The sequence below is a fragment of the Falco biarmicus genome, chromosome 6 (genome assembly GCF_023638135.1).
Source record: "Falco biarmicus isolate bFalBia1 chromosome 6, bFalBia1.pri, whole genome shotgun sequence".
Lineage (NCBI taxonomy): Eukaryota > Metazoa > Chordata > Aves > Falconiformes > Falconidae > Falco > Falco biarmicus.
The window spans coordinates 71,770,702-71,798,329 of NC_079293.1; the positions used below are offsets into that span (position 1 = coordinate 71,770,702).

The 27,628-nt window shown below is 39.9% G+C and overlaps 1 protein-coding gene across 5 annotated transcripts in view; it reads left to right on the top strand.

Moving 5' to 3' along the window:
* Positions 1–27,628, top strand: part of KIF13B (kinesin family member 13B) — a 133,139-nt gene that overhangs the window by 44,333 nt on the left and 61,178 nt on the right. For 3 of the 5 annotated variants that reach the window (XM_056343117.1, XM_056343121.1, XM_056343119.1), the window contains exons 3-12: positions 7,160–7,175; positions 8,995–9,055; positions 10,774–10,866; positions 11,478–11,658; positions 12,058–12,145; positions 13,477–13,611; positions 15,638–15,750; positions 16,187–16,298; positions 21,035–21,247; positions 24,191–24,301. In XM_056343117.1, the coding sequence (XP_056199092.1) occupies positions 7,160–7,175; positions 8,995–9,055; positions 10,774–10,866; positions 11,478–11,658; positions 12,058–12,145; positions 13,477–13,611; positions 15,638–15,750; positions 16,187–16,298; positions 21,035–21,247; positions 24,191–24,301 (1,123 nt within the window). The remainder of the gene's footprint in view (positions 1–7,159; positions 7,176–8,994; positions 9,056–10,773; positions 10,867–11,477; positions 11,659–12,057; positions 12,146–13,476; positions 13,612–15,637; positions 15,751–16,186; positions 16,299–21,034; positions 21,248–24,190; positions 24,302–27,628) is intronic. The other 2 variants (XM_056343118.1, XM_056343120.1) reach the window with 1 other exon arrangement.

The following is a 27,628-nucleotide window of genomic DNA, read 5'->3' on the forward strand; positions in this document are numbered from 1 at the left end:
AGAAGCTGGAGTCTAGCTGGACTCAGCATTTTGATGCTGCTCAGTCTATGTGTAAAAATGGGGAAAGAATATTTAAAAACAGTTAAACCCAACAACCTTAAGCACTTCACCTTCTGAAGTGTTCTGGGACAATGATTCATAGGATAAAGAAGCCTGAAGTTACCAAACTTGATTAAGTTGATGTTTCCTCTTGTTGTATACCTAGCAGCAGCACCAAAATGTGTTGCAAGTTGTATTTGTCTGATAGGCGGAAAGAGGGGAAACAGCTTCTCAATTAATTTTACAATTTCTTATCAGTTGTCATACTGTGGTCTTGCAGTTATGCCTGTGCTAGTAAAACAGTTTAATTTATTGTCTAAATTTTATTTCACCATTGGCTGGCTTCTATGTCAGGAAAGAAATTCTGCAGCTGAAATTGAAAGAGTAAAACTAACTGCTGCCTCTTTAAAAAAACTTTATTCTGAATCCTTTATTCATATAGGAATAAAAATACTACCAATTAAAGGATCTACTTCAGGAAGATAGTTGGGCTCCCAAACTTCAAACAAATGCAAGATCTTCCTGACATTTTTTTTTTGTGCTTGCATCTTTTATCTGGTGTACCTGAAGTTGTCTGCCTCGAGACCTGATGGTGCTAGACCCCTTCAGTAATTCCTACACCACTTACCAGCTCCTTCGCACTAGGAATCTCCTGTAGTGCAGTGGAGGTCACATTTGCTTCTTCATGGTGGAAGGTAAACTGGCAAATCATAAGCCCAGTTGTTCCAAAATAAAAGACTGCAAAGTATGGTTTGTTAAATCCTGCCTCCCATTACAAGCAGATTTCTAATGCCGAGACAGTGTGAGCAATGCACAGGTCCTTTTGGTATTCCACTCTATGCCCAGTATTTATATACACCCTCCAGGATACAGCTAGGGGTCAGACTCAACAATCTTTTTGAATGATGTGTTTTCTTGAAAAACGCTTCAATCCATGAAATCCGTTACCTTTCAACCCATCACTCTTCAGACAGAGTCTACATTTGCTTAGTAAAGCTCTGCCCTAAGGTTCTATGCATGTGGTATTTGATTTTTCCGAGGTGTTCCCAAGCATCCTTACCCTGCTGTGTTTGAGTGGGAAAGCTCATGGCAAGTGGGTGAGTGAGAAGGAGCAAGGGAAAACACTGTACAAAAGTCACAAAAGAAATTGAGCATTATGGTTCAAGGTTTTTCATCCAGGTACTGTATGGGGTATACTTAACCAGGGAAAGGAAGGAAAGAAAGGTCTGTGGGGACAACTAATTCTGCCCAGTGTAGCATTAGTTATTTGGTTTCAGGGAATAGCTGATATATGATGCAGTTGTGCATTTGATACCCCAGAAGGCTGTGCTGCCGTGCAGCGAGACCTGGGCAGGGTCGGGAGCTGGGCCGAGGAACCTAATGCAGTCCAGCCAAGGCAAGTGCAGGGTCCTGCACCGAGGGAGGAACAGCCCCCGCACCAGCACAGGCTGGGGCTGAGCTGCTGGGGGGCAGCTCTGCGGGGAAGGGCCTGGCAGTGCTGGGGGGCAGCAGGTTGCCCATGTGCCGGCAGCGTGTGCCCTCGTGGCCAAGGGGCCGGTGGGATCCTGGGGTGCATGAGGAGGAGCGTGGCCAGCAGGTCGAGGGAGGATGTCCTCCCCCTCTGCTCTGCCCTGGTGGGGCCGCATCTGCAGTGCTGTGTCCAGTGCTGGGCTCCCCAGTTCCAGAGAGACTGGGAGCTGCTGGGGAGGGGCCAGCGGAGGTGACCAAGCTGATGAGGGGCTGGAGCATCTCCCTGGTGAGGAAAGGCTGCGGGAGCTGGGGCTGTTCAGCCTGGGCAGGAGAAGGCTGAGAGGGGACCTGAGCGATGCGCACAGGTACCTTAAGGGCCAGTGTCAGGGGGCCGGGGCCGGGCTCTTGTCAGCGGTGCCCAGCGACAGGACAAGGGGCAACGGGCACAAACTGCAGCACAGGGAGCTCCGTGGGGAGAGCAGGAAAAACTTGTTTCCCTTGAGGGTGACGGAGCACGGGGACAGGCTGCCCAGAGAGGCTGTGCAGTCTCCTCTGGGGACGTCCAGAGCCCACCTGGATGTGATCCTGTGCAGCTGCTGTAGGAGAGCCTGCTTGAGCAGGGGGTGGGCTGGGTGGGCTCCAGGGGTCCCTTCTAACCCAAATCACTGTGATTCTGTGTCAGAATGTAGCACGGTTATTGTACTACTTTTTTCTGTAACAATTCATTTATAAAATCACAGAATGGCTGAAGTTGGAAGGGACTTCTGGAGTTCAGCAGATGTTTGTCCTTTAGGTGCTATGCTGGAGTGTCCTTGACTTGGTACCAACACGGGCTCTGGGCCTTGCTTGTCCTGTTGTGTTGGTACTCCCATGTGCACTGAGCAAGAGTTGAAGGTGCAGTTACAACATAGCATTTCTCTTCCATCTTCTTTTGGAAGTGTGGAGCAGGCATCATGGTTGTGGGAGTTAGAACAGGGTCTGTGAGCATGGGGTACGAACAGTTTACCCGACACTAGATTTAAGAAGTATCAGAAACACAGTGGTTTGGACTGAACCCGTACAGACTTTTAAAAGAATAAACTTACTACAAAGTGGGGTTCTTCCTGCATCTGAAGGGTAAATCGCTGTGACATATGATGCAAACTTTACTTTTAATAAAATGTGTGTGACTAAAAATTGATTTAAAGCAAACTAACTCAGCTGGGGAGCATAAAGATATGGTCTTACGGAGTGATCGCTGAGAGACACTGACACCTTTCTGCTGTTAGGTCAAGTAGTTGGTCTTGGTCAGTATGTTCTTCTAGTTGCATTTTTAGCTACTTTCTAGAGTTTATGCTGTGCCATTTCTGCTGAATGGCATAAAATAACAGTAATTATATTGGAATTCGATATGCCGGTTTTGCAGTGGTTATGGAAAATTGAAAGTAGAAAGCAGTAAGAATTTCTGGACATTTGCTGAGACTTTCACAATATATAGTTATTGTTGGAATTTTTCCCTCTCACTTTTTTTAACCTCAATTTCTTGTTGTATTTTTCTATTCCAGAAGCTTCTGAAAATGGGAAAATGATGTGTTTCAATTCTGTAAATCCAGTGTAGCCTTGTGCCACTGAGCAGTATCAGCCAAATTTATTGTTTGGATGTTGTTGCGGTCACTGTTGGCATAGCAAATATTCTTTTTTTAAAAAAAAAAACCCACACACCAAAGAAACCCCAAACCAAAAAAACCCCAACAGCAACAAAAAAAACCACACAAAAAAAAAGAAAGAAAAAACATGCCTGTGTTGTCAGAGCATGTCCTACAACCTCTCTACTTCTTTTCCCTGCTTTCTGACTTGCCACCTCCCACCTTTCTCCTCCTGTTTGCCCCATCTGCCTGTTTCTGATTTAGGCAAGAAGCAAGATGTGCTGTGACTGATTTAGAGCATGTGCTGATTTGCCAGCTGGCTGCTATCTCTGAGCTGTTGGGTCAGCCAAACATAATAGATAAGGTCTGAGCTATCCTCATCTCTTCCCAGTAACATTTTCCCCACAGGATTTGCAAAATTTCAAATATACTTTGGGTCGCTATACCTTCCCTCTCCTTTTGAATGTGGAAAGCCGGAGTAAAAACTGATCTGAGATGTTATTAAAATAGCACTAATAACTGCTGTGAAACGGAGTAGTTTATTGTGCTTGAATATATAATTTAATTATTGGATATTCTCCTATTTAAAAAAAAACCCACAAACTAGAAGCAATAGAAGTATTGGACATACATGGTCTTAGCTGGGAACTGCTCTGTTTTCATCCAGTGTTCTAAATTGTGCCCGAGATCTGTGAAACCACTAGCATTTTTATATGAAAGTAAATGTGTCCGGGTCAAGAAGCTTATACTGTGGAAGACCTAGCTTAATAAGAAATGATTACTCAGGGCATCGTGTCTTTATTCTCAAAACAGCATATATATATTGACTTGGCTGCAACAAATAAAATAGTAATAAATATAGGCAGTTGTTTTAGAGTATTCTTTTCCTCCCTTTTAATTTTAGAAACCCTAGATACGTTAGATTTCATCTATTTTTGTTCAACATTGAATTGAAAAAAGATAAAAGGAGGGAGTTGGTGAAAGAAAGTCCTGTCAGTTTGGATTCAAGTGAAAATACGTAGCTGAAAACATCTCAGTGACGTCCTTCAGGAGCTAAAAGATAAGTTTTCCCTTCCTATCCTGGACCTCTCTGTTGCATTTGAGATCGATATGAATTATTGGCTGTCAGCCAAGGAACAGTAGCAAGTCCTACCTGCACCTCTGAAATGGCAGCATCCTAGAGGGTAACTGCTGGAGAGCTGCGGACAGCTGCCCTGAGAATCCTGCAACAGCCGTTTCACTGTGTGCCCCTATTTACTGTCTACCTTGCAGACATTGCTTTGGACAAGGGTTTTGGAGTGAGTGGTTTGCAGGTGACACAACTGTACATGAGCTTTTCTCCTTCAGAGCTACTGATGATTTTTTACTATTCATTACAATTACAAGTTGTCAGTATTAGGATCCTCTGGTTTGTTTTTTTTGCTAATGCCAGCTTTAACCACAGGAAATGTTCTTTGCATACATTGCTGTCATTCATGTTTTGTTGTAGGAGATACTTCCCTGCTCTGAAGGTGATGCTATTGCTTGGTATTTAAATTTTCATCACCTCTGAGATGGACTGTAGCAATGCACTGCACTCGGGCGTGGAGTCTCTATAAACACCCAGCACTGCCAGCGCTAAGCAGGCTGCTGTGGGTGCTGTATCCCCGTATCTATTAATTTCCCGTGGGATTTTGAATCAGGCTGAAAAATCTTTTCATGGGTTTCTGGGCCCAGCTATCGTGTGCAGCTGCAGCATTAAAGGGTTTGTATGTGCACAGCACAATGCTGCATAATACAGTGTGCACCCTTAATGCTTTCCTTAGGGAAACATCTGTCTGATTTATTCCCTTCTTGGTCCAAAGTACACAGAACAAGCTACAGCTCTAGGTAGCTGTGCTGTATCCTAAATGGTGTACTCTGGGTTTCTTAGATGTGGGGCTTCTCCACAAACCCAGCGCTGCCAAGCCCACCACTAACCCATGTCCCCAAGTGCCACATCTACACGTCTTTTACATCCCTCCAGTGATGGGGACTCCACCACTTCCCTGGGCAGCCTATTCCAGCGCTTGACAATGCTTTTGGTGAAGAAATTTTTCCTAATATCCAATCTAAACCTCCCCTGGCACAACTTGAGGCCATTTCCTCTTGATGTTTGGATTAAACGAGGCTGTGAGATGTGGTTTTGTGTGTTTATGCAGCTCTTTAGAAAATGAGATGCTTAATTTAAGACCTTTAGTCTGAACTAAGCTTGATGATTTGCATAGCCTAGCATAATCCATCCTCTTAAAATTGAATATGTGATAAGACTTCTGAGATTATACCCTTATTGCTGCTTTAATCCAAATACTCAATAATACATCCTGTATTGAGGGCTGGAAAGATCAACTGCATTGTCACAGTATAATCCTGCCTTGGAACTGGGCTGGGGAATATGAGCATAACTGCTTGTTGAATTAAGAGTGGTGTCACATCTGTGAGTGCTAAACTCAAACTCAGAACCCATGCTTACTATTCTCTTTATTTTACAATGAGAGTGATCTTTCTGTGGGAAGAGGAATAAGCTTGCCTTGTAAGCAGGAGCACCCCTCAAAGCCGCTTGGCAGTTTGCAGTGAAGTCCTTAAGCAAAATGCTCCACTAGCATTTCAAAGCACAGAAAGCCAAAAAAATGCTCTTACATCTCTCTTAAGAGTAATCCAGACAGGTTCTCTGGTGTCTTCGGTGTCTGGTGTCTGGATCCAAGCCCTGGTGAAGGAGATTCCCTCAATACGTCTCCATATCTACGACCCACCCGGGAGCAACAGCGACAGTTGAGAGTCTGTACCCAGCGTGCTGCCAAGGGCCTGGGGAGCACTTTTATTCAAACTTAGCCAGATGGCAGGGGAAAAGTGGTCATGTTGTAATTGCTTACTTGAATGACCTTGCACCATGGCTGTCAGGGGGTAATCCTGACTTGAATAATCATCCTGCGTGGCGAGTCACGCTGCCTGCTATCCAAAGTCACCATTGTTCCTGTTATGTCAAATAGATGTGCATATTAGATCCAAGCATGACTAAAAAGAGATGATGGACTTGCTTAATAAATAATTATTTTTGAGAGACAGTGCTGCAAAATTACTATTTTTAAACTCACTTCTCAACACGTGTGAGCAGCAAGAACTCTGAGAGTAATCTTGCAGGCTCCCATGTTTTTCTCCTGCTCTGTTCAAAAAAAATCAGTGATGCTTGTCACAAGACTTTACTTGTCACTGATGTCTAGAGCTTCCTAATCTCATTTGGAAGGTCCAGGACAAGGGGAATATCAGTTCTTTGTTGCTGTGTTTGCTGCATTTCTCTAGTCTTCTGTATGTGGGGAGGCTGCGTAACCTGCTGTCGGGACATTGACTGATGTTGTGCTGTTGTTTTAAAGGTCACTCCAGTAATTTTGTACTTATTGTTTAAAAAAACCCACCAAACAAAACCTCCCCAAAAACGCAAACAAACTTTTAAATTATGCACATAACAGATTAAGGGAATTGCTGTTCTCTGCTCATTCTTTTAGGGAAACAAATGTTTGCTCTGCTGTCCCAGCAACTGTGAAGAGCGCTGAGCTGGGCAAGTCCAAGGGTTGGACTCTGAATTTTCCTCCTGAATAACTCTCCTGAAGCTCCTGTTCAAGTGGTTTTGGAAATTGTTATGTTCCTTGGGTACTTTGTTTTTGAGAGACAGTGATGCCCACGAAAACTAGAGAGGGAGAGAGATCTCACAAGAAAAAAACACCTGGGAATGAGAAAGAGATGGTGGCAGCATGAGGAAAATCATTGACTTTGAACTGAAAATCAACTTACTTTTTTTGTAAAATTACTTGGGATCTTTAAGCAAGGAGAGATATGAGGAGATAAATGAACTTCTTAAATACAGTGTTTCAGTGATGTGGTATTAATGGTAAAGTAATTAAGCTAAAATCACTACAACTAAGTCTTTGTTTTTCTTTGTCTTTCTGTTGTTTTTTTTTTTACCCTGACTCTGTACCAAATCCTTTCTGCTCCTGATGCTTGGGGAACAGTAGGACCCAACCAAAGGTAAGGGCTTTTATTGCACATTAAATCAGTGTATGAAAATTGTCATATGGCTTATTCGGTCTTGGGTTATCCAAATATTAAAAGCATTTTGCAAAACAACTCTGTAGTTGATCAGCTGTTGAGGAAGAAACTCAAAGCATCTCCTTGCTGCAGAAGAGCACTGTACAGCCTGTGCCAAAAAATGAGTCACAGGAACAAATGAGAACATACATACTCAGCATTACAGACTGTGAATGGAAGACTACTTGTTATTTGTGGGCTTTTAAAAGCATTTTCTGGTATCTGTGTGAAAGCAAACTCATTTTGTTGTTACAGCTTATGATCCCGTTGACTTTGTATTTTGTATGAAGACACTATCTCTGCCCCAGCGTATTAGGATTCAGCTTTATTGATGTGGTCATATAGTCGATGATTTATTAAATGTGCTGAAGGCATAGGATGTTGTTATAATATGTTTGATTTTATAATAAATTCAAAAAACCTTTATTTTAAATAAACAAGCCATTATTTCCTCAGTTAGAGGACATAAATTAACCACTTTTATCTCTTGATGCTGGGACACAAATGTAGTATAGGAAATAAAAAAAAGCAATGTATCTTTGAGGATAAAGTATTTAAATTTCAATGATTTTGCTATATTGAGCATTTTCATAAATGTAGCTAGTAAGTTTGGATGTCTTGGTAGTACGGATTTTCAACTCTTGCATAATTTTTCTAATTAGTAGAAATGCTTGAGGAAGATTTGCTTTGTGGCTTCTTCACTAAAATGGAACACGAAAATGTGTTAACAGGTAAAATGAAATCTTCAAGAATAATGGAACGAGGGTTCAGACCGTGGATGTGAGATGCTGGCATTGTGCCCTTGCTCTGCCAGCGTGGTCTGAAATGATGCAAACATCAGCTACGTAGCAGTGCAGAACATGTGAAGGGGAAAGAGCAGCCTTTGTTAAGCTTACAGGAGAAATAAGCAGCCCAAAGAGCAACACACTGCACTTCCCTTTTCCTGGATCCAACAGAGTAAATCTTGCTCATGTGAATGTAGGTCAGATATTACCCTGATTATTTTTTTTCTTACAAATACATACCCAGGGGACTTATTTTTACAAACATCTGCATGTTACAAAACATGCACCATCTTATTTGAGGTCAGCTTTCATGATGAAAAGTGCCTGTGGACCTTTAAATAGATTTACCACAAAATTTAAACTTTTCTATTTAAAAGGGTTATAGTGCTGCTCTTCTCATGATAAAACTAATTTGCTCTATATTGTTCAAGTATTAGACTTGAATTATGACTGCCTGTGTTTGTCAGCAGTATATAAATACATACTCCTCTTGCACAGAAAGAGGTTCCTACCCTAAGGCGTGTTTTTAATTTATGCAGACAAGAAACCTGGGGAGATGGTAGGCAGAAACAGCTAGGGGACATCTGTCAGTCTGGAAAATAGAAAGTCCTGTGAAAAATGAATTGCAAGGATGGGTTTAAAGGGAGGTAAGGAGAGTTCCTTGACATCTGCTCGGTTGCTCCATGGAGAGTTTTTGGGGAGCACAGAGTAGGATTCACATAGTAGAAAGGACAAAACAAAAACAAGGAACAAACAGAAACAAGGAACAGACTTGCATGTAGGAAGATGCGGTGTTTGTTTAGGCAGCTCTCGGAAAACTGGTGATTCTGTGGGAATGTGTATTGTGTTCAGAATGGCCCCAAGGAGCGTGGTGTTAGCCACATGATACAACACTGTCGAAATACGAAATACAGCTGACATGTTTGATTTGGCAACAGTTTTTATCAGGTGTCCTCCTGGTTGTTTTCCTACAGGTGTTTGCTTACGATCACTGCTTTTGGTCTATGGATGAATCTGTCAAAGAAAAATATGCAGGTAATAATTACTGTAGCTTTGTGCTTGTTGTCTTCAAGTGTGAATTATCTAATTAAAATACAGTATTTGCTACAGGGCACAGACCATATGGCATGAAGTGCCTCCCCCTATATGAGTGCTTGTTGTCAAAAGAAAAAGGAAACCTTTCAATCATTCCTGTTTCTCTTCCCTAAAAACGATAATAGCAATAGACATTGCTACCTGTTTGCAGTGTAGGAAACTGAGAAATCCATCACAATAACGGGTTACTCATATTTATTTCTTTATTTAAAATACTGTTCCAAGTCCATAATTTTAAAAACATCAGATCCTTTTCAGGATTTGAGGAACATTGCTATGTGTAATTTCATGTTTCACAGTGCTGATGGGAGCTTGGCATCATATTAGAATTTAATAATGGAGTATTAAAAAAAGCCTAATTTAATATAGGGGTATTTGAATTCATATGGTCTGTTGAGGATAGGTAATATACATTTAATTTTAATTAAAATGTTTTCTGTGTATTATTAGGACATTTTGGCAAATAGTTATGGTAAAATGTGAAATGTATTTGGACTTATTACTCTTGTGGTCTGTTCCTTTCATATTCTTTATCTTTTAAATTTGGGAATCAGTTAAGCTTGTTTCCATTTAAAAAAAAAATCGCAAAAATAAAAATATGCATATGCTTCTAGATTTTAATTTCTCTAACAAATAATGAATAGTAATTTAATGAGGAACTGAGAAAAATGTGAGGCTTTCAGCCATACAATTTACATCAGAAGGTAATTTTTTTGTTTCTCAAACTAATGGAGGCACGTATATCACTTATATTATGGTCTGTTACATGTTGGAAGTGCTTTGTCTAAAAACATTCCACTGTTCTTAGCTGGGCACAACTATTAGTAATTTTGATAAGGAATTTTGCATGTGTAAAATTTTGAGTAGACTTGGATGTAAAGATATGGACTTCAGTCAATGAGAGAGGAAAAGTTTTCAGAAGCATTAACATATTTTAGAGGACTTCTCAGTCCATTAAGTTCTGCCATGTCTTGTTCAGACTTTAGTTCTTCTGCTTGTAAAAGAAGTTCTAAAAATAGAGGTTATGTTTAAATAGATGATACCCAAATATATTAAGGATTTCTTCCTCTGCTTGGAAGAGGAGCCAAAAGGCTGTTTCTACAGATTTAGTTCAATTACAAAAGAAGTGATAGGCCCTATATTTTGCTAATGCATATCTTACAGTATCTCTCACATAGTTACGATTCTTACTCTGCAAAAATCTCCTTGTGGTATTATTTAGTATCTTATACATATGCAGTAAAATTGCCTAGTGCTCTACTAATTGCCCTAGATTAAAATCAACTGACAGTTGTTAAAACATACAGGTTGAGTGGATTTTGAGGTGGTGTCATTCACCAGTGGATTAAATTCTGCAGTTGGCAGTAGATTTTATGCTGATAAAACTTCTGAGTTGTTTGGTTGATAGGATGTTGTTTTAAGCACATACAGGTATATGCATGATAATCACAGCTTCTGATTTTTAGAGTAGCATAAAACTGGAGCACGTCTGCTGGCTGATGGACCTTCTCCTACAGGGGGAGCAAATACCGGATGCTATTTAGGCAACAACAGGAGGAAAACGCTAACTGCTTTTACACAATTATTGGAGAATCCAAATCAAGGGGAAAATACCTCTTGCTTTGCTACAATGTTAGCTTTTGTGTTTTATTTCTTAGGTCAAGATGTTGTTTTCAAGTGCCTTGGAGAAAATATTCTTCAGAATGCCTTTGAAGGCTATAATGCTTGCATCTTTGCCTATGGGCAAACTGGTAAGTCCTTTCTGGACTTTTTTATTGAAGCAAAAGGCGTTATGTTCTGACTGGAGACTCTTTCATGGCTGTTGTGACATTGTTTTGGGAAAAATGCCTTTTAATGTAGATAAGAAATGTTTTTCTCTTTTGTAACGTTAGATACGAGGCGGACAGGATGAGAAATAGGATTTTGTGTGTTGCTGCTGGCTGCCCTTATTTCTCACACTTTAGATTATCATCTTTGGAATGACCATGATCATCCTTGAGTTCAGTGCATCATTAATAGTTTCTGCCTCTGCAGTTAGAATAATCTTTAATCGTCATTTTAAATGTAATGTGTGAAAATGATTATGCTTGTGCAACTGATTTTTCTCAGTGTGGCACATATGTGGGTGTCAGTGGGTTGTCATCCTACAGTAAAACCGTCTATCTGAAAAAGTCTTTGCTGTCAGTTTGAACTAAACTTTGTTTACTTTTCCTTTTAATTACATTGTCTTGGTTACTTTGAAGTAGAAAACTGCACAAATGTCTTTCATTGAAATTCCAAATTCTTTTTTTTTACCTCTTCTCTCTATTTCCTGTCCGTGTTTCCACATGCATGTACACTAATCATAGATTCCCTCACACAGGATCTGGAAAATCATACACAATGATGGGTACTGCTGACCAGCCTGGATTAATCCCTAGACTTTGCAGTGGACTCTTTGAAAGAGCACAGAAGGAAGAAAATGAAGAGCAGAGCTTCAAGGTGGAGGTATCCTATATGGAGATATACAATGAGAAAGTCAGAGATCTTCTTGACCCAAAAGGGTAAGTAATTCATGTGTCAACAGTACAGCAATATGTTGTCATACAGTCTTCCTTGCCATAACCCATTTGCCTTAATGGATCCCATCTAAGGCATTTGCTTAGGATGGCTCTTGCTTCTTCCTGATCTTGGTATCCTTTCATTTTTAATCAAAATAAAGTAATAGGACTAAAAGCTTGGAGTAAGCTCACCCTAATGCTAGCTTTTATGAAGTGTCTATGTCAGCATTTTACATGTAGGCATACGGCTTTTTCGTTTGCATTATAGTCCTTGTTCTGTGCTTTATTATGGTACTTGTAAGACCATCGTGTTTGAGAACTGTCAGTGATAAACTGACTTTCTATGAATGTTGTCTTCAGTCAGTCACGTGCTTATAAATAACTTTTTTCTTCCCCAACCAGAAGCCGTCAGACATTAAAAGTTAGAGAACACAGTGTTTATGGCCCCTATGTAGATGGCCTATCCAAACTAGCTGTTGCTAGCTACAAGGTAAGGATCAATTTTATGAAAGGTTTGGGGTAATATCCTGAGCACTGGGGGTAGTGTCCCTTCAGCAGGACAAAATTATGAAGCTACTCCTAATTGTCATGGTAGTAATATGGATTTTAGAGCAAGAGAGCTGTAGGATTGTTTTCAATTGTAATCACCGAGGAGAACAGGATTAAGAGTAGAAACTCATCTTCGTCCTGTACTGTTGAATAATTCTGGAAGTAATTCAACTATTTAATGAAACAGCTTTCCTCCCAAACTTAAGAGTGTACACTGTATCCATGAGAAAGCATTCTGTGATCAATTACAGAACCAGGATTTAGCAGAGGCAGGCTTTCACCACATTTGTCACTTTTTGGCTGTCATGCTATTGCCTAGTAATTTCACATACCAGTAGCCCACAGGCACACTGGAATTACAAAGTAATGGTTGTTTACAAGGCAAATACTTGAGAACATTGCATGAAACTTGCTTGCTGGATAGTGAATGTTTGTATATGTGTTCACAAAATGCCCTAATTTTTAAGAAGCATTAATGTACTGTGGGAGAAATGAGTAAACGTGGAATGGAATTCTGTCATCTTAAGCAAAACATGAAAATGGTGCAATCCTTCCTCTTACAGTTTCTCCAGGTATTAATCTACCTTTTTGGTGGTTTCTGTTAAGACAAAAGACATTGCATGCTTTTCCTTTATGTGTTGCCCAGCAGCTTTGTGTAACACATACATTTGACAGAGTCAAAATGGTCTGTGGTCATCTTTTGCTTGATTGTTTTGGATTTTTTTAGCATCATTCAGCTAGAGCCCAAGACTCTGAAGTTTTAACTATTTTACAGGATTACTCTAAAACCCTGAAGCAGGAGAGATGCCTATTTCTCAAGTATCACAACCTAACATATCAGAGGCCTTTATAAGCTCTTTTATGTAGGAAGAAAATAATGACCCATTCAGTGTGGTTCTGTTTAGAAAACTGGACCTTATGTCAGCATTGCAGTTTTCAAGAATATGTTTGATAGCTGGGGCTAAAACGTTACAGTGTTCGAACACAAATTGCTGTTTCCTCACTTCTTTCTTTCCTTTTGAGTATTGCTATATGCAGCCAGGTGCATGATTTTTGATGATGGTTTAATATCTAGGTAGAGGTAACGGATGAATGTATCACAGCATTATGTAATTGCTAGCCCTTAAAAGGGGGATCACAACATTTTTTTTTTCTTGCATTTTATGAATAAACAGTGGGGAAATGCTTGCTTGTACCTTGTGAGACTGCTTCAGTAGATAATTGAAAAGAATGTTAATTCAGATATGCTTATGGCTGGGAAATTGTATCTAGGATATTGAGTCCTTGATGTCTGAGGGCAACAAATCTCGAACAGTGGCTGCAACCAACATGAATGAGGAGAGCAGTCGGTCCCATGCAGTCTTCAAGATTATCCTCACCCACACACTTTATGATGTACAATCAGGGGTAAGTAAACCAAGTTACGAGGTCCAAATGTTAAAGCAAGAGATGCCTCCAAGCGTGATATATTTCATAGACTTACAGAAATGTTGGTTGGAAGGGACCTCAGGATGTCATTTGCTCCAGTCTCCTGCCTTTGTGCACTGCTAGCACTGCATCAAGTTAGCTGTGGCTGTGTCTGGCAAAGGCCTTATGATGCTCATGTACCCCAGTGTAGGGAAATGAATTTTAACAGGTTTGTAAGTGAAATGTGTTTCTTGAAGTGGAAAGCAAAAATGCAGGCCCCACATTGTAGCAGACCTGCTTGGAGGGTGCCAGATCTCCTAATCCTAGAATCTGAACTAAATATACCCTTCTTTTTAAGCAACAGTGTGTAGTATAGACTTGGAGCAGAAACTAAAGATATAATATGTAGAATTAAAATAGACGAATGCCTGAGGATGCATCTGGAAATCTCCTTCAAGGAGTTATTTCATGCAAATATGTATAAATTATGAACTTTATAAAACAGAAAATTTCAAAAATTTTTCGTTGTACAACATTAATATTATCATGTACATATATTAAATCTCTAAAAGACATTTAAATGTGGTAGTATTTTTCTTTACATTTCCTTATATGTAAATACTCCTTGGAGGGCCATGTGAAATGCATTTCTGTTAATATTATTTAGGCCCTCACAGAAAATGGTGATAAACTAAAATTTAAATAGATCTCCCATACCAGAACTCTTTAAACTTTGTTGGTAGATTCTGTACTTGGACAGTTCTTCAGTGTCTTCAGAGCCTTGGAGAAATTGTGGGTGTCTGCAGAACAAATCTAAGGCGTGTATATACCTAAATATTGAACACAATGTGAAGCATAATGAGCACTTGGACTTTTTTCCTCTTCATTTCGCAGTCTTTACCAATCTTCTTATCCAAACAATTTTCTTTGTACTTTATTTGGATATTTTTTCCCTTTGTGCTTCAAATCAGCAGTCATACTGTGCTAAATTCCTTGATTTGCCATAGTTTGTTATTCCGTTTTTGCTGTGGCATACTTACCATACATATATTTTGTGTGGTCACAGTTGGCCTGAACGCAAGGTGGTAGTTCTGATTGTCTGTCTTTTTCTGTATCTTCCACTCACCACTGTGTGTTTCTGGAACAGAATTCTCTGTTTTCCCATCTGCTTGTCCTTTCAGTCCTGGAAATGACATGTTTCAGTATGGCCTGATAATCCCACTATATTTTGAGAGGCTTAGAGTAACATTTTTGAAAGCATATTGATTCTATCCTGTTCATTTAGGGGAATGTAGCATTTAGCATCTCAGTATCACAGCTGCAAAAGTTGTAGATGCTGCAGAAGACTGTGATGTGAGCAAACTGTTCTCAAACACAATTAGCTCTTCAGTTTCAAATTGACATATGAAATTCATGGAGTGATTCCAAATGTAATTTTGGGTCAAATGAGGTAAAAGGATTTGTAATAAAATCTGTTACCGGTTTAAATACTTGCATGGCTTGGATCGCTTTCTAGGAGGCTGTTAAGGATAAAGAAGAGTTTGCAGTTTAAATAATTTTCATGAATTATAACATGCTTCTTGTCATGTTCATTCTTAGTCTGAAAAACAGAAGAAACTTGATATAAAATGTGAAATTTTCACTTTTTTCAAGTGAAACTTGAACACTGAGACTGTTTTCAAGGTGGGATTGTAAACCCTGTGTGTTTGTAACTCCTTGGCCTGTACTTACGTCTCCATTTTTCATGGTTTAACATTTTATTAATGTGCCCTGTGTACCTCTCCTCTGGAGAATTCTGAGATGTCTTGAAGATATTAGTGTATCTGACTTCACTTCAAATCCTCCTATTATTGCTAAAGCAGCAGCTAATGAGTTAACACAGGGTACCGTTCAAGTCCCACGACTTTCAAAGGAGTTGGAAAGCTGCAGTCTACACCAAGAAATGAAGCTTGGTTCTTGTTAGAAAGTATGTCAAACTACGTAACTGAGTAAACTAACAGTAACTGTTCTCTTGTTCCTTCTGCAGACCTCAGGTGAGAAGGTAGGCAAGCTGAGTCTGGTGGATTTAGCAGGTAGTGAAAGGGCAACTAAGACTGGTGCTGCAGGAGACAGGCTGAAAGAAGGAAGCAATATTAACAAGTAAGACTGATTATTTCTTTTCCTTTTCTCATTGGTACAATCATGACTGCTAAATAGAGCATACTTGTAAAATAGAATAAAGTCAATATAGCCTTTGTAGACAATTTTCTCCTTCCCTTCTCTCTGCTTCTCTTTCTGTCAAACAGTACTCTTAGATGGTTGAATGAAATCTCTGCCTATTTAAAATGATTGGCATTTTTCGTTCTGTACTTGTGTTCCTGCGTCTACTACATAATTGCATGATGAAGAGGTGATTATTAAGGCTGAAAGCGTATGTGAAAACAAGGAGTAGAGCTTTTGCGAGAAAAGAATGATCAAAACTGTTCTAGGAACTTTTTCCCTGGAGCTCATTTTTGGAGAGAAAGTCACTGTCTAAATATGCATTTGACTTATTAGTATTTACACTTGGTAATGGCTGATTGTTTTCTCTGTGCAGATCCCTCACAACACTTGGACTGGTTATTTCTGCCCTGGCAGATCAGGCTGCTGGCAAGAACAAGAACAAATTTGTTCCTTATCGTGATTCTGTGCTCACTTGGTTACTTAAAGTAAGTACTCTGCTCTTGTTTTTTTAAAGAAAAGTAGAAGCAAGTAAAAGGGAAGAGTCCCAATCCATGAAATAAAATACTGGGGTTTTGCCTCATTTTGTGATTTTGGTATTAACCATAGCTGTCTTTGGAAAATTAATGGGATGTAAACCATTACTATCTTTACAGACTAAATATGTTCACTGTCCACTGTCTTCTGCTGACCTGTAGTGGCCTAAAAAATAAGAAACTTTTTTTTTTTTTTTTTAATTTACAAAAGAAGGCGTTATCTGTCATGGGTCAGTTTACATACAGCTTCACATACAACCTTGGGGCTAGTTGAAGTTGGCCTATTGCCACATGCAACTGTGAATTTTACATACTGGCGTGGTTAGCTTTGAAGAATTGATTAAGATTATTACCTTTTCCTAATTGTCTAATATATTTGTTAATATACTCTACTTTGTGTCAGTAGAGTATAATTGCAGAGCATTATGCCATTTACAGTCTGAGGAACAGGTCAGAAGGCTTTATATATCACATGAATGTGAAATGAGCAGTTAAATAATTTTCTGTACTGCATAGGATTCTTTGGTATTAGTTTGGGGGAAAATAAGACTGTATCATGATGGCACTTGGATGAAGACCTGTAAGGTCTAAATGAAAAAACAACTTGTTAAATATGAGTTTTATGTATGTTGAATTAAAGGGCAATTTGTTTTTAGTGTTCTTCCCACTTCCTAGTTTCAATGGCCATAAAGCATGGTAGCCTGATGACAAAAAATCTTGAGAATGCAAATTTGATTTTAGGTGTAGATGTTACCTGGATTTTTTCCTGTTCTCTTAATGAGTGGCAAGGACAAAGGTAGCCACTTTTATTTGTAAAAAGCTTGCCTGCAAGTAAAGGTTGCTTGCCTTTAATTAACTTGCCTGGTACAGCCTGAGTGGTCTTGGTTGACTGGGATTTTGAAGGATTACTGAATTAGATGTTATATGTAGATTATTTCAGTTTTGTTTTTGTAACCTGTCATTTCGTTAAATTTTTTCCCTTTCACATTTGATTGCCAGGATGTTTCGTAACCTTGTCTCATAGAAATACTAACTTTATCAAGTTTATTTTTTTTTCCTTTATGCTCTGTTTTATTGTATCAACAAGCAACAAAGATATTTGTTAGTAGAAAGATATAATCTCGGCAAACCCCTGATTTTTAACACCACCAGCCTTTTTTTGTCCTCTTACTTTTGTAGGTACTCTGGCTAGACTTTTGTTGACTTGAGAACTTTGCTTTGCTTCCTAGCCATTTTTAGCATTTTTTTTTTAGACATTCTTTGAATTTGACTTCCCTAGGACTTAACTGCATATGTGGAAAGAAAAAGAAAAAGTTACATGCAGGTTATGCAGAGGTGTGGAGATTAAAAAAGATATTTTCCTTAAGGAGATTTGAAAACAGAGTTGATTTCAATGCTTAAGTACACTAAAATACCTACTCATGTAACCCCTTGACACCACAAATCTTCATCTTTCGCAGTGCTGTCTTTTAACAAACCTTTTAGCATGACTACTGTGATAGGATTTATCTCTTCTTCCCAGTATAAACATCACAGATGCTGGGCATCAAATGGTACAGTCATGAGAGCTACATAAAAATCAGAATGGTGTAACAGAAATAGTGTCTGTGCTTTTCTACAGTAAAATAAATCCTCTTATCACAGTGTTCCTTGCAATAAGACTTCAGTGTTTAAATAAATTTTTGCCTCAATATATTTACTCTGAGTTTTTACTGTAATTAAACAAGGTATTTTTGGCTTCGCAAAGACGGGAACAAAACCAGCATGCAGCTTGCTTCTGTTGGCTCCAGTGGCATGTGTGCTTGGGTTCCTGATGTGGCTGTAGTAGTCCGATCAGAGTGGAAATTTTCCTAACGAATTTCTAGTGTTGTTAGAGTTAGTTATGCTGTTCCATTTCTAAACAAATCCAACAAGCAGACTGAAATTCCTGTTTAGCACCTGTCTGATGCATTGTAGCTACAATGACGATGGCCGTACACAGCACTTGCTTTAGCTCATAAATAGAAGTGCACTTTTGTTCTGCCTTCTTTCAGGCAAACCTCTTTTGTGTCTTTAACATCCAGCTCTGTTAAGTGCAAAGAAAAGGTTTGGAGCTTTTGGATTTTTTACAAACTAGCTCATTGAAGAGAAGCTTTATTTTGAAAAGGGAAATTTTAAACATTTTTTTAATTAAAGATCAAAGGAGGGATTTATTTATTTAGAGAGGCCCGTTTGTAGAAGCTGTGAGATGGTGGGCTATCTTTCTCGCTAGCTTTCAGCTTTTGATTATGATGCCAAAGTGGAGTGGATGTGTTCTAACACTAAGGAGTATCTGTCATACAGGGTCTCTCCCCAAATGTGAGAAACCAGTACAGTTCAGGAGAGCTCGAGATCTAACGCTTTAATTTTTTTGAGGTTCTTTAGATGAAACTACCAGGTGAAAAATATTACTGCAAGAAGAGCTTGAAGAGTGGCATCGGATTATGTGTAGGAAGCAAAATAGCTTGTCAATGCTTTGACTTCTTGGTTTTATCAAATTGTATTGGCACAAACATCTTGCTTTCCCAATTTAATCAGAAGACCTGCATGTGTTACTGATGGCTGCTATTAAAAATATAATTTCTGATCTCTACATTTTAAGTTGTTTTCACAATAATCTTGGTGCTAGAGACTAGTTTAGTCTTAGAAATAACTAAACTTACTTATTTCCACCCCGTGTCTGTATCACATGCAAGCCCAGCCTTTCCAGCGTAATTTGCAGATGCTGTCTTCACTAATGAGAGGCCTGCTTACTGTTCGTCTACCTTACTTGCTTACCATTAAAGAAACCAGTGGAATCAGCACAAGCAGTTTTATACATGAAAGTTTATCAGACAGTCTGGCATTGGGCTTTGAATAGCTACAGTACAAGAGGAACTTTGCCCAGCTTAGAATGGGTGTATTGTGAATTACGGTGTATCACTGTAACAGCGTTCTCAGCTGCCTGTAGAGCAGAGTTGCAATTCAAATCATGAATTAATCCTATTTTGGAGCTAATTAGTGCAGCGAAGGTGATTTCCGAAGTGCAAACTGTTCAGGTTTGATTTGGAAGGGGAGTACCTGGCCAGCCCTCTGATAAACTTCATCTTTTTATGCAGAACAGGGATTGCAGTTGCAGAGTGTCATTCCTAATTTTTGAAAATCCTTGATGGACTGAAGAAAAATCTTGGCTTCTGTAGAGCCAGAAATACCATTGAATGAGTCATGTGCTTTTGTTAGTTGTTTTAAAGTTTTCAGTAGATGCTTTGGAAAAACACCGCTGTTTTACAGGGTGGGTCCTCCCAAGCCATGTATTTATTGGAGTAAATATTGTCTGGTCCTCAAACAACAAAAAAGAAATCACACTGGTATCAGTCAGAAAGCTGTTCTTTTCAATTGACTTCTTTATAAATACTCTCACCTGCAAGTGCTAGTCATGCTGGTGTACCTCATTGTGCTGAATGCTATAGAAATGAAATTATATTCTCTTCCCAAAGACCTGGCAGCCCTTTTGCCTGACTGGAGACAGCAGAGTGCTACCAATGCAGCAGCAAAGCAACATCAGTCTGTATGGTCAATGCTTGTCTGACCACCAAAGCAGCCAGACTGCTGTCAAACTATTTTAGGCATCATGCAGCAAAAAAGGGAGTCTTAAGGAAGTACTTAAAGGGGCGGTTTAATGATTGCTAGGGAAAACTATGTGTGTGCTTTGTAATTGAAATGGTTAGACAAGCAGCTAATGTAGTCAGATTGTTCTAATGGCAATGCCTGACCTAGATTTCATGGGTTATTGAAGATGAAAGTTAATAGCATGGTTTGTTTCAGAAAGGCATGTTGGGTAAAAAACCAACCAAAAAACCCCAACCAAACAAAAATAAAGATGTGCTGCAAGCTTTAAACCAGAATGCTTTATCTTTTAGACTGGCCAAAATTGTAAACCACAATTTTATGATTGGTAGAAACATTGAACACTTCCTTCCCTCCCTCCTTCCTTCCTTCCCCCACTCCCCTGACACTCTGCCTTGCAGGAATGTGGTTTCACGCCCTTCTTCTCTGTCAATCAAATTCCAAAAGGGTAATTTCTTACATAACTCGATTTAGATTTGTGAGCTGTGTAATTGGGGGGAAGGGAAGGGCCCATTCTGAAACATTTAGAAGAATAAACTGTATTATTTATGAGGAGACCTTGAAGTAATTGAAATTAAGTACTTATTGGAGACATCTTGTTTCCAGTCTTTAAAATAAAATATTCTGATTTCATCATGATTTTTCCTGAGCTCCTTCAATAGTATCTGAGACATTTAATGCTAAAGTGCTTATATTTCTGGTTTATAAACCTAAGCAGAAAAAAATAGAAGTAAACCTCTGAAGCCCTTATTAGGCACCATAAAGCCCAAAAAAGGGACTGTTTTCACTCCTGTTTACAGTAAAACTGATTCTGAAAGCCAAGAATGACATTTCCTAAATGTGCTTAGAAAAGAAAAAAAAAAAGATTGACAATAACAACTTTTCTTGATTTACATAGCTTAAAATATTAATTTTGAACTAAGGAGCTCTGATAAAAATGTTTCTGTTATTAGTTGCCCCCATCTACTCCCAGCCCTAGGTGATTATTCACTGCCTAAGTTCATTGACTGGGTAAAATGAAAGAAACCTTCTGTTTTAATTTTATAACCTCTCACTCTTCCCAGGATAGCCTTGGTGGTAACAGCAAGACCGCCATGGTAGCAACAGTAAGCCCAGCGGCAGACAACTATGATGAGACCCTTTCAACACTGAGGTATGCAGACCGAGCCAAGAACATTGTTAATCATGCGGTGGTGAATGAAGACCCCAACGCTCGCATTATTCGGGAGCTCCGTGAGGAAGTGGAGAAGCTGCGAGAACAGCTCACAAAAGCAGAGGTACAAATTTTAGTCTCCACCAGCCAGTAAGTCCTGTAAACGCCATTGTCACAGCTTTCTTACCGGGCTTTCAAAAAGGAATGCCACAAAGAATTACTGCGTGGTATCTATGAGAAATCTCCCTTTGTAGCACTTTCCATTTTTCTGCATGTCAGTCTTGAAGCACGGGTGGAAACATGAGAGACCAGGTTCTGTTTGAACACCTTGTTGAGCAATCCTGTTGGTTTGTTTTGGGTTTTTTTTGTTGGTTTTTTTTTTTTTTTTTATTGTGAGATACAGAGCAAGAGGACATGGAGACAGGAATAGGGGTGGAGTCTTAACATTACGTGGTTTATAGGCAGAGCTTTGCCAGCGTATTTTAAGAATTCAACGTGGCTACATCCTGTGAGATGTGAATTCAGTTAAATAATGCTTACTTACTTGCTTACAAGCTTTAACTGTTCTCAGTCTCTTACAGGCACTGGACAATATTAGGAATATCTGCCTAGCTGCCTCACTGAAATTGTGAAAGGAGCATTGTGTAAATGTTAGGTGAAGGCCAAAACTAGCATAATTCTGAGTTCTGCTCTGAAATGTGGCAAAACAATGGCGATATAATCAGTCTGGTTTGCAATTCCAAAAACTAATGATCTCATGAGGTATGCAGGGAATACTGGCTGTGATATTAGAAATGACTAGTGAATTTTGGACTGTTCTTATTTGAGCTGCCTGATATGCTAAGCATCCAATAATCATATAGCAATTTCTTCAAGGTATCTCAAGTTAAATATCTAAAAATTCCTCTAAAATAGGAACCAGACTTAACAGTACTCTGAAAGAGATAAGTACTCCCTATTTGTGTCATTTTGCATTAATGCCAAAATAACAGCAGCTTTCCAAAGTAATGAAGTAGTGTTTGCTAAACATGAGTAATAAATACTTCCTTCCCCAAGTACTAAAATCCCACCCTAGTTGTCATCTCAGTGACATTGACAAAGAGCATGGAAAAAACGGTGTGGTTTGCTATTAAGAAGCTACACACAGTAAAGGTCAAAACCCACATTCATTGTCTGGTACTCCTTTCAGTTTATTACATTTGTAGCCCATCTAATTGTTCTAACAGAAATGTGCACAAATAACTTATTTTTAAGTGAACAAAACCATTGATCCTTTATGACAGCGAGGTTTCATTTTCAAAGCTCATTTCCAGATATAGAGGTGACCAAGTTGTGGTTTTGTTTTGGTTTTATTCCTTTTGGTGTCAGTATACTTTTCTCCTTAAACAGCCAAGGCACAACAGAACTTGACAGTTTACTTCCCTGCTCCCTGCCCCCAGAGAGTAAGGCATTATCCTCTTTTCCCCTTCTCTTTTTTAATCCATGCATTTTGATCTTTTCTTGTTAAAATTAATATTGTGTGGTTTAATTTGGCTGTGCCAAGACCACCAGCCTGTCCTTCCTAAGCTGGAAATTTAAACTAACTGCTTTCAGCAGAGAAGCACACCTGCTTAGTCTGGGGTGAATCTAGGCCCATATATCTTTTGTTTTTGTAAGTGTTGTAGGGAGTGAGGAGAATTACCTAGCTCATTTTACAGTGTTGAAACGTGAGAATGTTAAGTAATTTTCACCCAGGTCAAAATAAATGGACAAACAAAACTCAGACCTTCAGAATAACTGGGCTTCATCTTCCTGTCCCTGCGCCATAACGGCCAGTGCCTTTGCATCTATCATGTTTTATCGGTCATAATAAACCTTTGTCCTGCAGATTGCCTTGGCTTTGCTTTCCTTCCTGGGTGGAACTCATGTTCCCTTTGACTATTTAGGTATTTGAACTAGAAAAGACTGCACAGGACACATCAGCTGACAGTTGTGTCTTGAGGCAGAGGAAACTCCTGTCTTAAAACAGGATTTTCCACTGCTGGCACTTGCTCCTTGTCTTGAACGAAGTGCCGTGTAATGATGCCACTCTGATTTGGATTCCTGTGAGGAGTTTTGGTTTTGTGGTAAGGGATTATCTGATGGAGAACAATGCTTGCATTGTTTAATTGGCATTGCATAAATACCTAGCAGCCAAAAACATTTTCATCTTGTTAGCAGTGATGAAATAATGACATAAGGAAGTCCACAGGCTTCCTGTTCAAGGCAGTAGAAGAGGAATATGCTAGTACCAAGACTGGAGGCTGTAAATACATGTAGTATAAAAATGCTGATGTCCTTTCAATTTTGGGAGGATCTGATGGGTGCGGGGGGGCAGTATCTTCTTATTCTCAAGTTAGTCCTTGGGCAGAACATGGGCTTTTGACTGTTTCACAAAACAAAATTAGAGCTGTGATGCATTAGCAAGAAAATTGAATTCTGGTATATGGAAGCACATTGTAAGGCTTCTTTTGATATCCACTCTGCAAAATGCATATGCAGAGGGGGATAATCGGAACACCTCGAATGCCTTCATATTTGCTGTTGAAAGAAAATATCACACCCATTAGGCCGTATCAAAAAGAACAATAAATATATTTTGGTGGCATGGCAGTTTAAGTGACTGAGATGTTAAGTGCCATTTTGAGGAAACGACAGCTGAGCGGATGGTGGCTGGCCAGATCAGCAGTATCTTGAGAAAGAAGATTGGTTTAGATATGAGTCATTTGGGATACTCGTATTGGTATAGAAATGAGATTAGTTTGCGTTTGAATATCTCTGTGCAAATCTGCCAGTACCATGTAATTGCTTTGCACTGAAGTGTATAAACTCCACTTTAGCATCTGTACTTGAAACTAATTAAACTAACTTTTTGATGGATTTTGCTTTTATATGCAATATGTATTTTAAAAAACGCTTTACTTACTGATAAGTGTGCCTTGGAAAATGAGTAAAGTTATGTTTCTTTTGTTCCCCATCTGTGTGACAGCGATGTGAAACAAACAAAGCACAACAAGCTTCCTTGTTTTATCTGCTTTTATTTCTGCAGGCTATGAAATCACCAGAATTAAAAGAACGATTGGAGGAATCAGAAAAGTTGATTCAGGAAATGACTGTGACCTGGGAAGAAAAATTAAGAAAAACTGAGGAGATAGCACAGGTTTGTTGCTCTCTTCCCCCGCTTCCATGTCCTATGAAAAATAGGTTTGTTTAATTTGTCAGTTCATAGAGATTGTCTGAATCTCTCCCCACATTTATGGGTAAGTAGGTCAAGCTTACTGCCCTTTTCAAAAGCTTCACTTAATTCCTGTGATATCTGGGTGCCTCCCAGATTACCGTTCCAGTGACAATAATAAATTGTCTGTGTATGCAAATGGAGATGTTATTTAGAAAAATAATACTCCATGGATGAGAGGATTACAGGGATTTTATATTCTTCAGACAGTAAAATTTTCGTTTGTGATGGAGGGTCGAACATAGAGAGTGTTAAATGCAAGGTTATGTGGAGTGCCCCAATACAGAAGGCAAAGGACATTCATAATATTAAAAAATAGAGCTGTTCAGGATCCCTGTGTGTTTTAATACTTCTTAATCTGATATTTAGAGCCTCAGACCGTAATTAATAGAGTATGATGGTTATGCTGAAAAATTGTGCAGGTCACCATGATTATTGCATGACACTTCCAATTCTTACCACACAAATGCTGATGTACATATTTGCAGTGGGGAGCTTTTGAGGGGGATGACTACTGAAAGGTGATGAATAGCATGTAATAAATAAGGAGAAAATGGAGCCTCCGATACAAAGCCCTCTTGTAGATGACACAATCGGAATAGACTGTGTTGACTTTAGTTTAAAGATCCATTGTAAGAAGTGCTGCTTGTGACTATGAGGGCTTCCTGGCTTCCAGTGCAGATTTGTACCATGGATTTTCCTCCCTGTGTATAAGGGTGGAAAAAAAAACCCCACCACACATTAAAAAATTTCTGCTCTCATCCTGCACAATAGTTTCTAGGCATAGAAACTCTGAGTGTGTGTTTGAAAACACCAGAGTCATAGGCTCAATGCTATAGACTAAATCTGCCTTGACATTTGCATATAGCTGCTTGCTTTAGCTCTCCCTCTTTGTCTCTAAATTCCCAGCCTGTTACGATGTTTTGGAGCAGGGAGTTTCATGAACCCTTGCAGCTGTAGAAGAAGTGGGTTGCTTGGTTTTTTTTTCCCCTGAGGAGGGATAGGGACTAATGTTTGTGTAGTATAAAACTGTTTCAGGACTACTTGGAAGCCAGCAGAAGGAACCTTCAGACCTTTTTGGTAGGTGTGGTGGGTTGACGCTGGCTGGACGCCAGGTGCCCACCAAGCCACTCTGTCACTGTCCTCTTCAGCTGGACTGGGGGAGAAAAACACAACGAAAAGCTTGTGGGTTGAGATGAGGACAGGGAGGTCACACACCAGTCACCGTCACAGGCAAAAGCGACTTGACTAAGGGAAATTAATTTAATTTATTGACAATCAAAATCAGAGTAGTAATAAGTAATAAAGAAATAAAGAAACCCTCCCACCACCCCTCCCTTCTTCCTGGGCTCAACCTCACTCCTGATTTCCCTCCCTCCTCCCCCTGGGTGCCACTGGGGAATGGGGCTGGGCCTGGGCTCAGTCCCACACACACTGTCCCTGCCGCTTCTGCCCCCCATGGGGAGGGTCCTCACCCCCTGCCCGGCCCCAGGGGGATCCCCCTGCGGGCACCCCCTGCCCCGGGGGTCCTCCCCAGGCTGCGTGGGGGGAGCTGCCTGGCTGGGGGCTCCCCACGGGCTGGGGGCACGGCCTGCCCGGCCGGGGGCTCCCCACAGGCTGGGGGAGCCTCTGCTGCGGCGCCTGGAGCCCCCCGGCCTCCCCCTGCCCTGGCCTGGGGGGCTGCAGGGCCGCGGCTCCCCCCTGTGCTCGCTCCTCTCTCCGGTCCCACCTGCAAAGGGGGTTTTTCCCCTTACCCCAGGGGCGCTCCCACCATCGCTGGTGGGTCAGCCCTTGGCTCCATCTTGGAGCCGGCCGGCATCGGCTCCAGCGGACACGCGGGAAGCTTCCAGCAGCTTCTCACAGAAGCCACCCCTGTACCCCCAGCTGCCAAAACCTGGCCACGCACACCCAGCGCAGTAGGTTTAGGCAGGTCCAAGGTTAAAGGCGTTTGTATCAAGTGATGTTATTTCTGGCCAGCATCCACCAACACCTGTAAGTCAAACTGTAGCAGCGTAGGCAGGTAGGATGGACAGGTAATTGTAAATCTTTGAGGAAAGGATGATTTGTCATAAAGAATGAGGGCTGTTGAAGAGGCAGCTTTTAGATGTTTGTAGACATGGAGTGCCAGTAAGGGTTAAAAGCCTTAAAGACTAGCTATGTGAATAGGCAATTTTTCATGCTTTCAGTGTATATTTGACATACTTTTAATGTATTTTGAATATTAATTAACATTAGGTCTTGAGAAAAAGTTAACAGAAACTGGCTCATTTTATTTAAGTTAATCCTATGAGATTTAGACTGTGGCCCAAGTCATCCTTTGGGCAACATGTTCTTTATCTCCATAGATAGCAAGGAATTATGTGAAATTTGGAGCCTGGCACTGATGATCGGAAGAGAGATCTTTGACATCACACTGGAGTTTTTCCTCTGTTCTTTGTTCTCTCTCTCTCACACACACACACCATTTCCTTATTGAGGATGTTATGTAGGTTTTGTAAGTGTGTGGGGAGACAGGATAGAGAAAATCAAGAGCAAGTTGTGCTTGCTATTCTTTACCATTTTAATCTTGATTAGACCTGGTACAACTCTAGTGCTGAACAGAGAATTATACTGAATGGTATGACGTACAGTGTTTTTAATTACAAAACAAACTGGTAGGTAAAGGTCAGAACCTTAATAAATGTTCCAGCATTATTCCAACATAATCTCTGCTAATTTTAATTTTTTAAAGTCTCGGCATCACAGGCAGTGTAGGTCTCTTGCATTTTTTAACTTACTTGTTTTACCCTCCCCTGTTTCTGCTTCCTCGTAGTAATTCTGAGAAGCCTCCCATGTTTATTTTTTAAATTTTGTTTGCTGTTGTGGATAATGAGTCTCATTTGAGTTTCTGTATGATCCTGGGAACAATCCTCAACATTTCTGTCTTAATGTGTTTTGTAGAAGAATCCCTTTCTGTTTGTAAGTCAGAAATGTTTAATGTTCTTCTTTCACTGCTCTAGCCTTCACCCAAACACTTCCCTTTGAAAGATGTACATTTTTGCACAGTAATGCTTTGTTGTTGAATTCTATGAAGTCTATTGACAAGAACAAAACACCATCCAAAATGCTACTATTCTTGTTCAGCAGGAAGCGTTCTTTGCTTTACTTAAATAGCAGGTTGCCAGTTTTTTGTCATTTTGATTGCTCTGGAATAAAAGATAGACATGGAGCTTGACTTGGCAGGGATTTAACTTAACTTGTTGCATTTTAGCT